The sequence below is a fragment of the Gopherus evgoodei genome, chromosome 3 (genome assembly GCF_007399415.2).
Source record: "Gopherus evgoodei ecotype Sinaloan lineage chromosome 3, rGopEvg1_v1.p, whole genome shotgun sequence".
Lineage (NCBI taxonomy): Eukaryota > Metazoa > Chordata > Testudines > Testudinidae > Gopherus > Gopherus evgoodei.
In genome coordinates, this window is record NC_044324.1 from 170,383,950 (window position 1) to 170,401,971 (window position 18,022).

The 18,022-nt window shown below is 45.8% G+C and overlaps 1 protein-coding gene across 2 annotated transcripts in view; it reads left to right on the forward strand.

The window, feature by feature from the left end:
• The first annotated feature begins 6,391 nt into the window (after positions 1 to 6,391).
• PARP1 (poly(ADP-ribose) polymerase 1) overlaps positions 6,392 to 18,022 on the forward strand; it is a 60,361-nt gene continuing 48,730 nt past the window's right edge. The window contains exon 1 of one of the 2 annotated variants that reach the window (XM_030557385.1): positions 6,392 to 6,584. In XM_030557385.1, coding sequence (XP_030413245.1) covers positions 6,465 to 6,584 — 120 coding nt within the window. In that variant the 5' untranslated portion in view covers positions 6,392 to 6,464. The remainder of the gene's footprint in view (positions 6,585 to 18,022) is intronic. The other variant, XM_030557384.1, reaches the window with a different exon arrangement.

Genomic DNA, 18,022 nt, shown 5'->3' on the forward strand with positions numbered 1-18,022 from the left:
ACGTACCATTTCAATTGCAAATCATAGTCTTCACTTCCTGCCCTGTTGTTGGATAGTTAATACTTTCTGCATTTATACATCTTCAGAGCATCGTACAGACACCAACTAACTAACCCGTACCGTACTCCAAAGTGGCAGGCAAGTATCATCATCCCCATTTGATGATGTGGAAATTTAGATAGATAAATTAAGTGACTTGCAGAAGGCAAGGAGTCAATTAAGGTGACTAGATAGCAAGTATGAAAAATTGGGATGGGGGTGGGGAGTAATAGGCACCTATATAAGACAAATCCCAGAATATTGGGACTGTCCCTATAAAATCAGGACATCTGGTCAACCTAGAGTCAATGTCAGTCACTAGTTCCTTGCTCAAGCTAAGTGACTACACTGCCTGTGTCTGTACAGAGCTTCTGAAGTTCTTGAGGAGCCTTTTGAATAAAAGGTGTTACAAAGATGGGAAAAAATGTCACAGAACTTGGCATTAAACTATAAGCGTTAAACTGAGCCCTACTTCCTTAGCAAGTCAATGATTAATTTTATCAGAGTTTACAAGCAAGAATTTACCAGAATTTACATACCTACATTTTTAGGTTTCCTACAGAAATTGTAACATGTCCCTTGTTTAGAGCATCCCAGACTTTTAGAGAGGAAAAAGATCACATTGCTCAGACATGGCAGTGCCAATGGCCTTTGCAGGACTGCACCAACATTGCATATGAAAATGTACATAAAATTCTATCAAAACAAGGTCCTGGTACTGCACCATTAAAGTCAGTGGGTGCTTTGCCATTGACTTCAATGAGCCACAGTTACAGTTGGATGAAATTCCTCAAAGTTTTAAATTCAAAATTTGAAACAACATCTGGAAAAAATTCAGTAACATTTCCACAAATTATTTCCTTATTGCTTGACCAGTTCTATACTTCAGCAACCTATTTTGAATTTTCAAAATTTTGAAAAGGAGAGAAACATCTACAAAATTGTCTTGAAATTTTCCCTCCCACGAACACACACACTCTCCCTCCGCCTCCCAACTAGCTCTCCCCCTGACCCTAATATTTGCTTGTATCCGTAATGGAGGACTAGACTTGCTTCCTAGCTGAGTTCATCAACACTAAACTTGTTGGTCATACGACCCTGCAGTTATAAGAAGAGGATTTTCAGACTGGGGGGAAAGTGTTGGGGCCACAGTTTGGGCACTCCTAGTGGAAGTTTGTGTAATTAATCTCCAAATGTTATCAGATGAAAGGTAGCAGCTTGAGGTTAGCTATTCTCAAATACCATTGTTACTAATCATCCATACATACCATATATAGAACACCAGCAGAACTCAAACAGCTTGGCCAGCAACAAATGTGTCAACAGAGGCTCTGGTTTTATGGCTCATTACAACAATTCATAACACATCCCACTGCCTGCTAACCCTGAAATGACCACTTAATTTTAAGTGGTCTCCCATACCACGTGTTAACCCCTTTAACAGTCTGTCTCAATTTGTATTTTGCTCAAACACTCTGGTTTCCCCAGACCTGAACAAGAGCTCTGTGAAGTTTGAAAGCGTGTTCCTTCCACCACTCGTCTATCTTGTCTCACTCATATCCTGAGACCAACATGGCCACAACAACACAGCAAACAAATGTATTATTGTCATGTAATGATATTTCCCAGAGTAAAGACCTGCTTATGGACTCATCAAGGTCTGAAATATCTGGCTTTACAAGCTAATATGTCCAGAATCTCCTTCTATTGTTTCTAGTCTGTATTTGTTTCTGATCAGAAGCTGGGATAAAGACAGTTGTTCTTTTGGATTTGTGTATGTATTGATTAGTCTTTTTATTTTTCTTCCAGCACTTGAACACAAATAATGCATTAAGATTATGAGCAAAATTCACTATTGCTGTAAGCAGACAAACCTGTGAAATAATGGATTTCACCAGTTTACTGTAAAAGTATTTTTGGCTTGGTTACTGAAACTTGGTCTAGAAAATTAAGTCAGATTAACTAAATCCCTTGGGGTATGAAAAATCCACGCCCTTGAGCAGCATAGTTAAGCCAACCTAACCCCCAGTGTAGACACTACTCAACTGACAGAAGAATTCTTCTGTTGACCTAGCTATTGCCTCTCAGAGAGAGAGAATATCTACAGCGATGGAAGGACCCCGTCCATTGGCGTAGGCAGCATCTACAATGAAGCGGTGCAGCAGTGCTGCAGTAGCATTTCAAGTGTAGACAAGCTCTAAGAAATCCACAGCTACCACATAAAATTTTCACTCATGCTGCAGCTGCCATTGTCAGACTATATTTCGAGAGAGGTCTTAATGATTCATAACACACAAATGGCTGTCTGAATGAGTTGGCAGCATATGTCTTCTTGGTGGAGGTAGAGGGAACTGCTCCCCTCCAAATTTGACTTTGCCTCTCCTTCCCCCGCGCCATGAATAACCAGGAAAAAATAAGTATCTTGTTCTTCCTGGGTGGCTGTTTCTCCTTTCTGCTGCCTGCCTACAGCACCACTGCTGTTTCCAGAGCTCCCACTCCCCAGAACTTCCATCTGTTGTCTGCCTACTGCATCAGTGATGTCCCTAGAACGCTTGCACCTCAGATCTTCCATCCACAGAACCACTAATGTCCCCAGAACTGCCGTTCTCTATAGAGCTTTCATCTGTTGCCTGCCATGCTCCCACGAATGCTTCTAAAGCACCTGCTCACTAGCATTCCCATCCACTAGGCGACTGTATCTTTCCTGTCCTCAGAGATTTATTCTGCCTGCTCTTGGCCCATTGTACCACAAATATCTCTTGAGCTCCAAGTCCCCACTGCATCTATTCATCTATCCTGACCCTTCTGTTCAAGCTGTGACAGATATTGCAACCACATGCAATATCTTTGGAGACTATATTGTATTAAATATATGTATCATTCTAGCCCAGGGATTGTATGTAACTCCAGGAAGGAGACTTATCACAGCTCCTCCAGTAACCAAAAACAGTGTAGGGACAATTACGGTGAATTGCTTAGGTTGTAAACACCTCTAGAGAGGTTCCACACCCTGGGGAGGTTTGCATGGACTGGTTCAAGATGGGTTTTCCTGAGGCCAACAGACAAAGTAAGGGCTTTTGATATCAAAAGGCTAGGTTTAACTGGCTCAGGGCCTTCTTTCTCATCCACCAAGTGGGCAGGACCTTCTGTCCCAGGGGGCCCCACCTCTTACAGAATGTTTGGAAAGACTTTGGCCTACTGAGGGCCTTGTAAGATGGATGGGTGACCTCTGGGAAGCTTTTAGCATTAATATAGAATATTTTATTATATTTTTATATGTAACTGGTTTATATGTTTTATCTGTAATGTTTTTACCTTAGGAATACAGGTGCTTGTTAAGAAGGAGCTGTGTTAACTTGTAACTGCTGGCAATATGCAGTTCACAGCCCTTGGAGAGAAAGCAAAGCACAGGTACTAGCTTTTAAGCAGACTGGCTTGTTGGGGATATCATAATGTAGGCAGGGAACTGTGCAGCCTTAAAACCCCTGGTGAGAAGGGAAAAAAGACATAGGTCTCCACCCAAGACAGGTGACAACTGGAAGCTGGAAATATTAAGTAGGTGCCCTCGAGGAATCATGGACTGGGGAATACAGGTACAGTTACTCTGACACTGTGACACAAACCACTTATAGAGGGGGTCCTTCTCAGTTGTTCCCTGAACATTTGTATGTTATTTGCCATTGTGCTTCAAGAGAAGAGCTAGGATCTATTCTTCTTTAAAGGAAGAGTGCCATGATTTATGAGACACACTTAGCATCTCATGAACACCCAGCTGCAAGTAACTAGGCAAATCTGTGTTTGTTGTTAGAGACTGGAGAAGGAGAGCTGACAACTGCTGATGACCCAAAGGATGGAAACTGCTGACTTGTACAGTACAGTTTCGCACACAACTTGAAGTAATGGCCCTTTTGGCAGCTACTAGATTTTATGGCTATGCCTGCAGCTTTACAAGCTATGTTGTCATCTTCTCAGATCACAAAGCAATCAGTGCTTGGATAGGTGCCTTTGAAACCTTGTATCTTTTTATTTTGTTACTGAAGCATCTTAGAGCACTCAAAGCACTTTTACTCTGCAGAAGTCCTGTATAGCTCCTGGATGCTGGATGAATACCAAATGACAATGTTTCCTCTCTTCCATAACATATGTATTCTGGAATTTGCTTCTAGTGTAAAGTTCTTGGTAAATAGGTCAATATCTACTGACTATAGGTCACCTTATCAGCTAAATCATGTTTCTGCACGTTTGGCAACTGAATCCCTTCCCAGAAGTATACGGAACATACAGTGCCATATGAGGTTTCTGTAATGTAAAGCTTAGGAACATTCAATAAAATAATGCTGTAGTGTACTGTGAAGGGCAGAAATTGTGTTTAACTTTAGCAGCAAAGTACTGCAGTAGAACCCCAATTTTACGAACACTGATGTTATGAACAACCGGTTACATAAATGTTACATAAAACATATGTACTTGGCAGTGAGCAGAAGGCATGTACACTCAGAGCAGAGGTGTATTATTTCACCAGTGGCTACAGGTACATTATGTTCATATAAGATACACTGCACACATTTGTTACCATTCAGTATGTACATTGTCATTGACTGATTAGCACATTAAGTTATGCACTGTACCTACTGCAATTTTGAAATGTTCAATTTTATGAACTTTTTGATTTTTGAACACTGCTCCGCAATCCCCAATTAGTCTGTGACATTGGGATTCTTCTGTAATGATCTCAGTCACGATGGAATTTACAGTGTTATATACTGACCTAATTAACATTGACTGTACGTGCAGGTGTCAACAACAAATATCAAACCTGAAAGCTTCAGCAACCTTGCTAATTAGGGAGAATGCTAAAATTCTAATCTGTACCCAGAAGGCTAAAGATGACCTGTGAATCCACTACAGAGCCACTATATTTCAAGTTGACATTACCTGAGCTAAACTGAAAGACCTATCATACAAAGCAGCTGAAACTACAGGATTTTGTCCATTCACATCTGCATTCTGTGACTTTCTGTGATCTAGTCTGGCATTTACACACACAGACCGATCACATGATCAGATTATGCTCCTGAGATATATGGACAGAAGTGGCTCACATCCTGCAGATCTCCCCTGAATTCTGTGGAGGTTAAAGTTAATATCAACACACCACCACCTGGGGCAGATCAGAGAGGGAACTCTGCAGGTTTAGGTTCCATATGGGAAACAGGGGCAGCTCTAGGTATTTTGCCTCCCCAAGCACGACAGGCAGGCTGCCTTCAGCAGCTTGCCTGCGGGAGGTCCCTGGTCCCTTGGATTCGACAGCATGCCTGTGGGAGGTCCGCTGAAGCCGCGGGACCACTGGAACCTCTGCAGGCATGCCGCTGAAGGCAACCTGCCTGCTGCCCTCACAGCGACCAGCAGAGCGTCCCCATGGCTTGCCGCCCCAAGCACGCTCTTGGCATGCTGGTGCCTGGAGCCTCCCCTGATGGGAAAAGGAAGCTAAGAATGTGTGGGTGCCGCATGGGTCATGCCTGATTCCAGGACACACATACTCCATCCAACTTGCTGTCTGGCTCTGGTGAGTTTCACAGACTTTTCTGTGGTCCCCTCAGCAGTGCAGAACTCCCCTTTTAAGAAGAATGAGGGAACATGCTGGCAGGGAGCTGGGAGAGGGGCTTTGGTTCCCTAAAGCCACCCATGCCCATGTAGAGGCACAAAGCTGTGATGTGGATGCTATTGGTCTCCTGTGGACAACAGGGACTGGTAAGATGGGGGAAACCTTGGAACCCAGTGGAATTTTCTTCCTCCTGTATGTTTTACCCGGGGGAGGGGCTTTCATGGCCAGTTATAATGGCACAACTATGCAGTGGTCTAGAAGATAAGGCTATAAACAGCCTCAGCGGCCTCTAACTTCAAGGTTAAACCTCTCTGGAGCCTGGAAGTGAGCAGGCCGGCAATGGGCTGACCTGACAGCTGCCCCACTAGATGCGGGCAGACGTTCCCCACCCTTGGGTGCCCCTGGGCTGCAGCGACTCGCTCAGCAGCGCCGTCCGTGGGGACTGTCAGCAGCAGCCCTGCCAACGGGCGGTATATGCGAGGAACCGTCTTCCTCCCCCCCCCCGCACTATATTGCGCGTCTAGAGCAGGGAACGCCACGTGACACCCTCTCTTCCCCGCGCGCCTCTGGGTACGTCCTTCCTCCCATTGATACCCTGTAGCGAGCGGGAACGTCCCGAGCCCTGCCAGGCAGCCTCAGTCGATCGCCGAACGGCGGCTCGGGCGGCTGGCCTGAGGCCGGGTGGATCGCGCGGCACTCGGCTAGCGCGCCGGGCGGGAGGCGCGGCGGGGCTGTGGGGCGGTCGGTCGGTGTCTCGGCGCTGCTGTTGCTGCTGCGCTGCCGGCTTCCCGCGAGTCCCCTGCCCGCGCCCCCGGCCGCCATGGCGGAGCCGGCGGACAAGCTGTACCGGGCCGAGTACGCCAAGAGCGGCCGGGCCTCGTGCAAGAAATGCGGGGAGAGCATCGCCAAGGACTCGCTGCGCCTGGCCATCATGGTGCAGGTACCGCGTGGGCTCGGTACCCGGCCCCGCCCACGGGCCCCGCGGCTGCCGCGCCGCCTTCCTTGCAACCCCCGGGGGCCGTGGGAGCGGCCCCGGCAGCTAGGCCGGCGGCCACGTGTTGCTTTCCGCTGGTGGCCTGGGCCAAGTGTCCGCCCCAGTCCTTCCCCTCTGGGCAGCGCAGGTTGCAAAGCGGCCCGGGTGCGGCACGCGCCGGGCTAGCGCAGCTCTTGGCGGCACGCGCTGCGCTGCGCTGCTGCTGCAGCCCGCGGGGCTGGCCCTCCCCGGCACGGCGCTGTGCAGCTCCGGCACCGGGGATCGGGGTGGGGGGATTTGGGCGAGTTCCGAGTCTGTTCGTTCGCCCCGACTTGTTCTCAGGCGTCATCGTGGCAGGGATTTGTGCCCACGGGCCAGATGGCGGCTCCCTGGGATTTTAGGGGCGGGGTGCTGGAGATAATTTGGACTCGAATCTGAAGGAGTTGCGGCAGGGTGGTGTTTACTCAAGTGCGGGGAGTCGGTAGCGTGTGTGCGGGCCTGCTTTTGCACGCTAGCTGCAGTGGAGCGCATTTGCTCCTAAGAAGGGAACGCTGATGTGGTATGTGATCTTTCACATCAGACAGAAAAAATGACTTGATCGCCCACTGCCCTTACTTGGGTGCATTCGAAGTGCATCGGCTGAAATGAGCAAGAATGCAATATGAAAGTAGACAACTTATTAAAATCTCGCAAATGATTGCGTTGTCACAGCTTTATCTTGCTGTGGTTGTTTGATGGAAGAAAACAAGGAAAACCTTAAGTTATGTTCTAGATGGCTTCCATTTTAATTTCATCCTCCTGTTTGTTTGAATTTAATTACTTGAATTGAATTTGTTAGCAGATTTCGCAGGAAGATGCGATTTCTTGAGTTGGGGGAAAGCAATAGAAATTCTGTCTCTTGTTCTCACAGTCCATGTGATCCTGAACTCTAATTGTTCGTTAACTTCCTGTCTGGGGAATATTTGTCGATTTCTCCTCACTGTATTGTTTTGTGAGTTGCTTATCATTTGCTGAACACATTACAATGCTGTTTACCTCAGTCTGCAGCTTGGACACCTTTATGTGGAGACAAATAATTGCAGATGGGGAGGGCTGGAGAACAAAACGATGCATTCGGTTAAGTGTAAGCTCAGTCTCCATTATTGCTGAAGAGCTGTGAAGGCTTTTTCACTTACACATTCTTTAGTTTTCCTGGGCAGCTTAATGTGTGTGTTTGACAATACTATTTGTTACTGACCTAAATCTTCCCTCCTGTGAGTTTAACCTATTTATAGTGGCAACTTGCATGCACCCCTTCACCCTCCATCTCTGCATTTTTAATGAAGTCTGCATCACCACCCTAGCAGTGCATTCTCACACCTTGCTCTGCTTTTCCTCATGGCCTGATGAAAAGGGAAACTTGTGTTTGATTAGTGTGGTTTAAAAAAACAACAACAAATCTGTAACTAGCCTTTCATCTCAGACCCTGTCTGTACTTTTAAACATAACCATGTTTAAATACGGCTTGCTCTCAGCTGCCTTATATGATATTGCTTCTCATCTGTCTGGAAAGAAAAGAAACCTGTTGGGTAAATAAGTTTTAGCTTAAGGCTTCTATCCTAAGACTTTTTTTCTTGAAATTTCCCACCATTACCATCTCGAGTGCAGTTCCGCTTCTACTAGCAACAGTGTAGTGCAAGTGTAGGCCCAGTACTAGTATTATAAACACTGCATCGTCTAGACCTGCTTGGAGAAGTTTAATGGTGATGAAAACACTAGTGGCAGCTGATGCCTTATCTACCAAAGTGTCCCCACTGGTGGTAACAACAGTGGGAAATAGTAAGGAGAAAAGGCTAGTACAGACACACTTAGGAATTTACCAAGGTTAAAATTATGCTTATGATTCCTCGTGACTTTTTTTAGTCCACACAGGCAGGAGGAATACATATTAATAGGACTGTCAAGCGATTAAAAAAATTAATTGTGATTAATCATGCTGTTAAACAACAATAGAATGCCATTTATTTTAAATATTTTTGGATGTTTACTACATTTTCAAATATATTAATTTAAATTACAACAGAATACAAAGTGTACAGTGCTCACTTTTCATTTATTTTTTATTACAAATACTTGCACTGTAAAAAAACAACAATAAAAAAGATTTTTCATAGACTCATATACTTTAAGGTCAGAAGGGACCATTATGATCATCTAGTCTGACCTCCTGCACAGTGCAGGACACAGAATCTTACCCATCCACTTCTGTAACAAACCTCTAACCTATGTCTGAGTTATTGAAGTCTTCAAATTGTGGTTCGAAGACCTCAAGCTGCAGAGAACCCTCCAGCAAGTGACCCATGCCCCACGCTGCAGAGGAAGGCGAAAACCCTCCATTTCAGTTCACCTCATACAAGTACTGTAGTGCAATCTCTTTATCATGAAAGTTGAAATTAAAAATGTAGAATTATGTACAAAAAAACCTGCATTCAAAAATAAAACAATGTAAAACTTCAGAGCCTACAAGTCTACTCAGTCCTACTTCTTGGGGCTTGTCTGCATCACAAAGTTGCAGCGCTGGTGAGGGGGTTACAGCGCTGCAACTTAGGAGGTGTACACATCTGCAGGGCATCACCAGCGCTGCAACTCCCTGTTTGCAGCGCTGGCCGTACTCCCATTTTGTCTCGGGTGTAGAGGATCCAGCGCTGGTAATCAAGTGTAGACACTTACCAGCGTTTTTCTTGACCTCCGTGGAATAAGCAGGTATCCCAGCATACCTGAGGAAGCCTCTCTGGTAATCAAGCAGGTCTCCTTCCCCGCGGTTTGCTCCGGTGTTCTCCGAATACCCCCCCAAGCGGGTCTCCTTCCCCGCGGTTTGCAGGGGGGTTCAGGGAACGTGAGAGCAAACCGCGGGGAAGCAGGTCTCCTTCCCCGGTTTGCTCCAGTGTTCCCCGAACCCCCGTGCAAGCAGGTCTCCTTCCCCGCGGTTTGCTCTCGCGTTCTCCGAACCCCCTCCCCGCAAGCAGGTCTCCTTCCCCGCAGTTTGCTCTCGCGTTCCCCGAACCCCCGAGCAAGCAGGTCTCCTTCCCCGCGGTGTGCTCTCGCGTTCCCCGAACCCCGGTGCAAGCAGGTCTCCTTCCCCGCGGTTTGCAGGGGGGTTCGGGGAACGCGAGAGCACACCACGGGGAAGGAGACCTGCTTGCACGGAGGGGGTTCAGGGAACGCGAGAGCACACCGCGGGGAAGGAGACCTGCTTGCGGGGAGGGGGTTCGGGGAACACTGGAGCAAACCGGGGAAGGAGACCTGCTTCCCCGCGGTTTGCTCTCGCATTCCCTGAACCCCCCTTGAAGCCGCCCAACAGCGCTGCAGTGTGACCACATCTAACACCACTTGCAGCGCTGGTTGCTGTAAGTGTGGCCACTCTGCCGCGCTGGCCCTATACAGCTGTACTAATACAGCTGTAACAACCAGTGCTGCAAAATTGTAGATGTAGACATACCCTTGGTCAGCCAATCACTCAGACAAACAAGGTTGGTTACAATTTGCAGGAGATAATGCTGCCTGCTTATTTACGGTGTCACCTAAAAGTGGGAGCAGGCATTCCCATGGCACTATTTTAGCTGGCGTTGCAAGATATTTATGTGCCAGATGCGCTAAAGATTCATATGTCCCTTCATGCTTCAACTACCATTCCAGAGGACATGCTTCCATGCTGATGATGGGTTCTACTTGATAACGATCCAAAGCAGTACAAACTGACACATGTTCATTTTCATTATCTGAGTCAGATACCACCAGCAGAAGGTAGATTTTCTTTTTCGGTGGTTTGAGTTCTGTAGTTTCTGCATCAGTGTTGGTTGCTCTTATAGGACTTCTAAAAGCATATTCCACATCTTGTCCCTCTCAGATTTTGGACAGCACTTCAGATTCTTAAATCTTGGGGTCAAGTGCTGTAGCTATTTTTAGAAATCTCAGATCGGTACCTTCTTTGCATTTTGTCAAATCTGCTGTGAAAGTGTTCTTAAAATGAATATATGCTGGGTCATCACTGAGACTGCTATAACATGAAATATATGCAGAATGCATGTAAAACAGAGAAGGAGACATACAATTTTCCCCCCAAGGAGTATAATCATACATTTAATTGATGCATTATTTTTTTAATGAGCATCATCAGCATGGAAGTATGTCTTCTGGATGGTGGCCAAAGCATGAAGGGGTATACAAATGTTTAGCATATCTGGCATGTAAATACCTTGCAATGCTAGCTACAAAAGTGCACCTGTTCTCACTTTCAGCTGACATAAATAAGAAGTGGGCAGCAGTATCTCCTGTCAGTGTAAACAAACTTGTATGGGTTAGCAATTGGCAGAATAAGAAGTAGGACTGAGTTGCATTGTAGGCTCTAAAGTTTTACACTGTTTTTGAGTGTAGTTATGTAACCAAAAAAAAAAATCTGCATTTGTAAGTTACACTTTCACGATAAAGAGATTGCACTTCAGTACTTGTATGAGGTGAACTGAAAAATACTATTTCTTTTGTTTATCATTTTTACAGTGCATAGATTTGTAATAAAAAATAATATGAAGTGAGCACTGTATACTTTGTATTCTGCGTTGTAATTGAAATCAATATTGAAAATGTAGAAAAACATACAAAATATTTAATAAATTTTAATTGGTATTCTAAGTTCAGTTAATTGCGATTAATTTTTTTGAGTTAATCATGTGACTTAACTGCAATTAATTGACAGCCCTACATATTATGTCATAATCATAGTTTGGCCACATCCATGATTAAACCTGGTTATTTTTGTAGCATAGAGGTATTTTATTCTTCTGTTCTTGGAATGAACATATTCCTAAGTGGCTCTTCATTCCTTTTTTTTTCCTTGGTACTATTTGTAGGCTTGGCTAAGGCTGCCTTCTGGAATTAGTGCTGTGTAATGTGCACAGTTAAGTTTCATATTAGAATATTATTGAAATTGGGAGGTCTTTTCCAGGGTACTAATAGAAGGACTCTTTCAGTCTTTTTGAGAGCAAGCAGGAGGAATTGGGGATAGGATTAAAATACACTTAATTAATTTGACATTTTTGCACTATGGAACAGATACATCAGACTTTTGTCTAGAGCATCCAGGTAACTTATAGTAGTTGGAATTTACAGTAAAACCTTACTCTCGGGACACTGGATAATTCACAGACAAATTAGTATTCTCCCTTCACGCCTCAGCAGAGATTTAATAATGCCATAGCAAAGTCTCAGTCTTAGTAATTAAGACTTGTGTTTTACAGAACACTCACTGGTGTATTATAGAGTATTGCAAATAATTAGAACTAAACTGCAATTATCAGATTACAAAATAAAGTTGATGTAAAGGACTATCCTCTTACATTTATTTGCTTAGTTGATAAGGGCTTTGTCAAACTCCCACAAAAGTCAAGGGAAAGAGTCCTGTTGACTTCAGTGGAACTTGGATCAGGCAAAATTCATTAATTCATATATAGCTTCTAATCATTAGTGGGAGTTAATGAGGTTCTACCATATTTGAGGATCTTAGATTATAAACACTATTGTTCACAATAACAATGAGGTACAGTGTTATTCCCATTTTCTAGATGAGGAAACTGAGGCACAAGGGATGAGGGTAAGTGAGAGGGGGGCGAGAGGGACATGGCTCTCCTACTTCTTGAAAGTGGATGGACCAGGCTCATGTGCTTTTTGCCACAGGACCCCAACCCCTTCCCCTCCTCTACCCTCTGAGGCCCAACCCGCCAGCCAGGCCAGAGCACCTGGGCAGTTGTGGGGAGCCGTGCAGAACCTCCACCTGCCTGCGTTGTGGGGGGCTTGAGAGCAGCCCCTGGCCCACGTTCCCACCCCCCAGGCTCCCTACCCAGGGCAGGTGGAAGGTCTGTGCTGTCTCCCTACACCTGGGCTCTGACTGTGACTGGGCTGCAGCTCCAAGGCCCTGCCCCTCGGCCTGAGTCAAGGCAGGATAAGACCCACACTGTGAGGAGCCTGTGTCCCTCCACCTGCCCTGGGTGGCTGGCTGAGGGGTGGGGCCTCTGGGGGAAGAGAATTGGCCTTGAGGGGGGCTGGGGCCTTTGACCCCACCCACTTTTGGGAAGGCTCCACCACCCCAGTAAGTGATTTATCCATGGTCTTGCAGCAGGCCAGTGGTAGAGCTGGGAATAGAACCCAAGAGTCAGCTGCTAGACTCAGACCCCCATGATTCTGCTGGAAAAACAGTGGTATAAAAGGCTAAAAAGGTTCCAAGAGGCTTTTGGCCACCCAAGGTGGCAGAAGTCAGTCAGATTTGGCATGTTTTGACAAAATACAGAGAGGTAGGAAAGATCTGGTATGAAAAGCACTATGATGAAAAGGCAGCTGCTTGCTTTGTAACTTGCAGGACATTTTAAAAATCATTCTGATGATATATTTTTTGGAAAATGTACCGTTACACTATGCAGCTTTCTTGGCTCTCACAGACCCATTATTGAGAGAGGCCTAATTTCTGCTGCTGAGGCCACACCTTTCCTTCAACTAAGTAAGGTTACATTCCAGAGTTGAGCACTTCACAAATTCCTCAATAGGAGACATTTCAGATAAGTGCCAACTATCCTGGCTATTGCTAGTGTGATTGCATTCGGATCCAATGGAAGTAGCACAATAAGGAGGTCTTTTCTCATTAGGGCATTGCTGGAAAAATCTGTCCTACACCCACTAGCTCAGGGGTTCTCAAACCTGGGGTTGGGACCCCTCGGGGGTTGCATGGTTATTACGCGGGTGGGGTGGGTCATGAGCTGTCAACCTCCACCCCAAACTCTGCTTTGCTCCAGCATTTACAATGGTGTTAAATTAAAAAAACACTTTTAAATATATTTATAAGAGGGGTCCCACTCAGAGGCTTGCTATGTGAAAGGGGTCACCAGTAAAAAAGTTTGAGAGCCATTGCACTAGCCTGAGGACTGAGCCTGTTAGCCACTGTGAGAAATATTGCAGCCTTCTCCCACTTCCCAAGAGGCACCGATACACTTCTAGTCATTGCCATTAGATCTGCATATCTTTTTTTTTTGTTCCCATAGTAGGGATATTTGTATTTATTTAGCTTTGTAAAATACAAACCCTCAATTTATTAAACTTCCTTTGCATTTTTTCTTCCTTCCTTTCCCCTTCACTCCTCTTCTTTCACTCCTACCACAATATAGTTTGGTATCTTTTCCACCATCTCTTTTGATGTCTGCTCTGTTTCCTCTCTTGCCCCCCAATTTATACCATTCCTTTCTCATTTTCCGCCATTGTTTGATGTACTCCCTCCTTCCTCCATGTTGTTTTTCAATCTTTCCGTCTTCCCCATGCTCTTATTCTCCCACTGTACTCTCAGCGTCCCACCATATGCGTGTAACTTATTCGCCAGCGCCTCATTCCACTCCCCCCTCCTCTACAGCAAAAGGTTGATTAGAGCCCTGCTCCTCAGCAGCTCTTCCAGGGTCCCATCTCCTTCCCAGCTCCCCAGCCTGGGTTTCTTCTGGTTCTTGCACTTGTAGGGTCCCTGCTCCTGAGCAGCCCCATATTTTCCTTCCTAGCTCTTCCATCAGCTTGGGAGAGAGGGAGGCAGGCATTTATGCTCCTCTGTGCCCATACAGCCTGGTCAGGTGCCTTCTAGAACTTGCACCATGGACCAAGTGAGCTTTTTATCTTGTGCATTAGACCAGTGCTACAAAAGGAACTTTTGTGGTTCATTCAAGAAGGGCTGCATTGAGGTGGGGTGTGCAACGAGCCCTAAGATTTCATTTACCTTCATCTTCAGAATGGAAACTGCATATAACCCTGTGCTTCAGTCAGAGCCCACCTGTGGTTAGATCACACTTGTGACATCTCCAGATGTTATGCAAATCCTTAGTGTCTCATATGAGGCATGCCCCTTACTTAGCTTTCTCTTCCTGCTGAAGGGAACAGTTTGAGAAATGAAATGAGAAATGAAGTGAGAAATGAAAGGAATTTAGGGAGGAGAACCAAATCAATGTCAGCATCAGCACTTCTGTCATTGCAAGAAGTTCCCTACAATCTTAAACAACCATAACAGACAGAATCTTAATTGAACATCCCATCCACAAATAGCAGCTCCAGAGCACGACACCTCATATCAACATGATACAGGTTGATTCACAGGCCTAGAAAACATGAATTATGAGGGAAGATTGAAAAAAATGGGTTTATTTAGTCTGGAGAAGAGAAGACTGAGAAGGACATAGCAGTTTTCAAGTACATAAAAGGTTGTTACAAGGAGGAGGGAGGTAAACTTTTCTAGTTAACCTCTGAGGATAGGACAAGAAGCAATGGACTTAAATAGCAGCAAGGGTAGTTTCGGCTGGACATTAGGAAAAACTTCCTAATTGTCAGGGCAGTTAAGCACTGGAATAAATTGCCTAGGGAGGTTGTGGAATCTCAGTCACTGGAGATTTTTAAGAGCAGGTTAGACAAACTCCTGTCAGGGTGCTCTAGATAATACTCAGTCCTGCCTTGAGTGCAGGGAACTGAACTAGATTACCTGTCAAGGTCCCTTCCAGTCCTATGATTCTATGATTCCTAACTCATGTACAGAAGCACTCAATGACTCATGGACACCTACAGTGGTTCCTTAGAGGACTTTCTGTTTAAGCACTGACCTGGCCTGACACTGCTTGGCAATCAGACAGTTTGTCTGGCTGAAAGTAAGAGACACACACAACAGCTGATTAAGAACGAAATCCACAGTGATTATAATATGACTGCTGTGGATGATATAAAAATAGTGTCCCCTGTAGAAATGGGAGGGGAATTCATTACTTTTAATACCAGAAGGGAGCTGTGTAGAACAAGTGGAAAGAGGGAATAGAATCTGTTTGATGATGAAGGCCAGGACAACGCGAGTCAGGAGTCTAGGTTCTATTCCTGAATCTACCACTAATTCACCCTGTAATTTTAACTTCAGTGCCTCCATGCCCCATGAGGAAAACAATGACTCTGTTTTACTGTATGGGCGACATCTGTAAAAGGGTAATGAAACACATTCCCTCCCTACCTCCCCACACACATACAGCATGAAAAGCCCTACGAACAGTAAAAGCAAAGCATTACTGAGCAGATATTGATGTAGTCTGATGGTTTTAAATGGAAATTAAAGCTAATGTTTGCAGAGGAATGAGAGACAGTGCTTCTCAGATGTAAACTTCTCAGGTTAGGGATTACCTCCCAAAGATCACATGTCTATTTTGCATATTAAAAACCAATGGGCGCCGTTACCTAAAAGTAAGGCCTGGTCTGCCCTAGGGGGGGTGTCGATGTAAGATACGGAACTTCAGCTACGGGAATACCGTAGCTGAAGTCGAAGTATCTTATTCCGACTTACCTCCCGTCCTTACCGTGCGGAATCGACGTCCACAGCTTCCCGTGTCGACTCTGCTACCGTCGCTCGCTCTGGTGGATTTCCGGAGTTGACTGGAGCATGTTCGGGGATCGATATATCATGTCTAGATGAGATGCGATAAATCGATCGCTACTCGCTGATACAGCGGGTAGTTTGGACGTACCCTGAGAGATCACAGTCTTCTCTTCCTGAGGCTGCAAATGTTGCCAAAGCATCCTCTTCAGTACTTAGCAGGGGACCCTGTGAAGCTTAACAGTGCTGCTCTGGCAGAGTGTGGGGTAAAACCAAAGGGCTCTGAGATAGAGCCCTCTTCCTCAAATGCAAAATAATTCTGGGAGTGAAGATGTGACATAAGGGAGCTGGGTTGAAACCTCAAGGCACCACTGGAAAAAGGAAAAGCTTCACATCAGTCAGTGACAATCTGAAGTATACTTCTTATATGAATACCCTGTATGCATACGAAGTACTCCCCATTCACCTACCCCTGCACCCAATTAACCCACTAACAAGCTTGGAAAAACAGGACCCTCAGTTACTTTATGGACATGTATGCAGCTAAGGCAGGTTGTAACCTCCCAGCTAAAATTAAGATCTCTCTGTTCATGGAGAGCTTGTTTTCAGATGACTGCTGAACACTTCCCCAGGTGCCGTTTTTCACTCGGAGTATGTCTACTCTACGGGATTTTCCGATTTTACAGAAACCGTTTTTTAAAGACGGATTATATAAAGTCGAATGCACACTAAGCACATTAATTCGGCAGTGTGCGTCCATGTACGGAGGCTAGCATCGATTTCCGGAGCGTGCACTGTGGGTAGCGATCGCATAGCTATCCCATAGTTCCCCCAGTGTCCCCCGCCCATTGGAATTCTGGGTTGAGATCCAGTACCTAATGGGGCAAAAAACATTGTCGCGGGTGGTTCTGGGTACAGTCTCACGCCACCCTCCATGCAAGTAGCAGACAACCGTTTCGCGCCTTTTTTTCTGGGTGAACTGTGCAGACGCCATAGCACGGCAAGCATGGACTCTGCTCAGCTCAAGACAGCAGTCATGGACGTTGTAAACTCGCGCATTCTCGTGCAGTCTATGCTGAACCAGGAGTTGCAAAACCAACCGAGGCGGCTATGGCAGCATGGCGACGAAAGTGATGAGGACATGGACACAGAATTCTCCCAAACCACGGGCCCCTGCACTTTGGAGATCCTGCTGGTAATAGGGCAGGTTCTAGCCATGGAACGCCGATTTTGGTCCCGTGAAACAAACACAAACTGGTGGGACAGCATAGTGTTGCAGGTGTGGGACGATTCCCAGTGGCTGCGAAACTTTTGCATGCATAAGGGCTCTTTCATGGAACTTTGTGACTTGCTTTCCCCTGCCCTGAAACGCCAGAATACCAAGATGAAAGAAGCCCTCACAGTTGAGAAGCAAGTGGCGATAGCCCTCTGGAACCTTGCAATGCCAGACAGCTACCGGTCAGTCAGGAATCAATTTGGAGTGGGCAAATCTACTGTGGGGGCTGCTGTGATGCAAGTAGCCAAAGCAATCATTAAGCTGCTGCTACGAAAGGTAGTGACTCTGAGAAATGTGCAGGTCATAGTGGATGGCTTTGCTGCAATGGGATTCCCTAACTGTGTGGGGGTGATAGATGGAACCCATATCCCTATCTTGGCATCAGAGCACCAGGGCACCCAGTACATAAACTGCAAGGGGTATTTTTCCATGGTGCATGCAAGCACTGGTGGATCACAAGGGACGTTTCACCAACCTCCACGTGGGCTGACCGGGAAGGGTTCATGACGCTCGCGTCTTCAGGAACACGACTTTGTTTAAACGGCTGTGGCAAGGGAATTACTTCCTAGACCAGAAAATAACAGTTGGGGATGTTGAAATGCCTGTAGTTATCCTGGGGGACTCAGCCTGCCCCTTGATGCCATGGCTCATGAAGCCATACACAGGCAGCCTGGACAGTAGTCAGGAGCTGTTCAACTACAGGCTGAGCAAGTGCAGAATAGTGGTAGA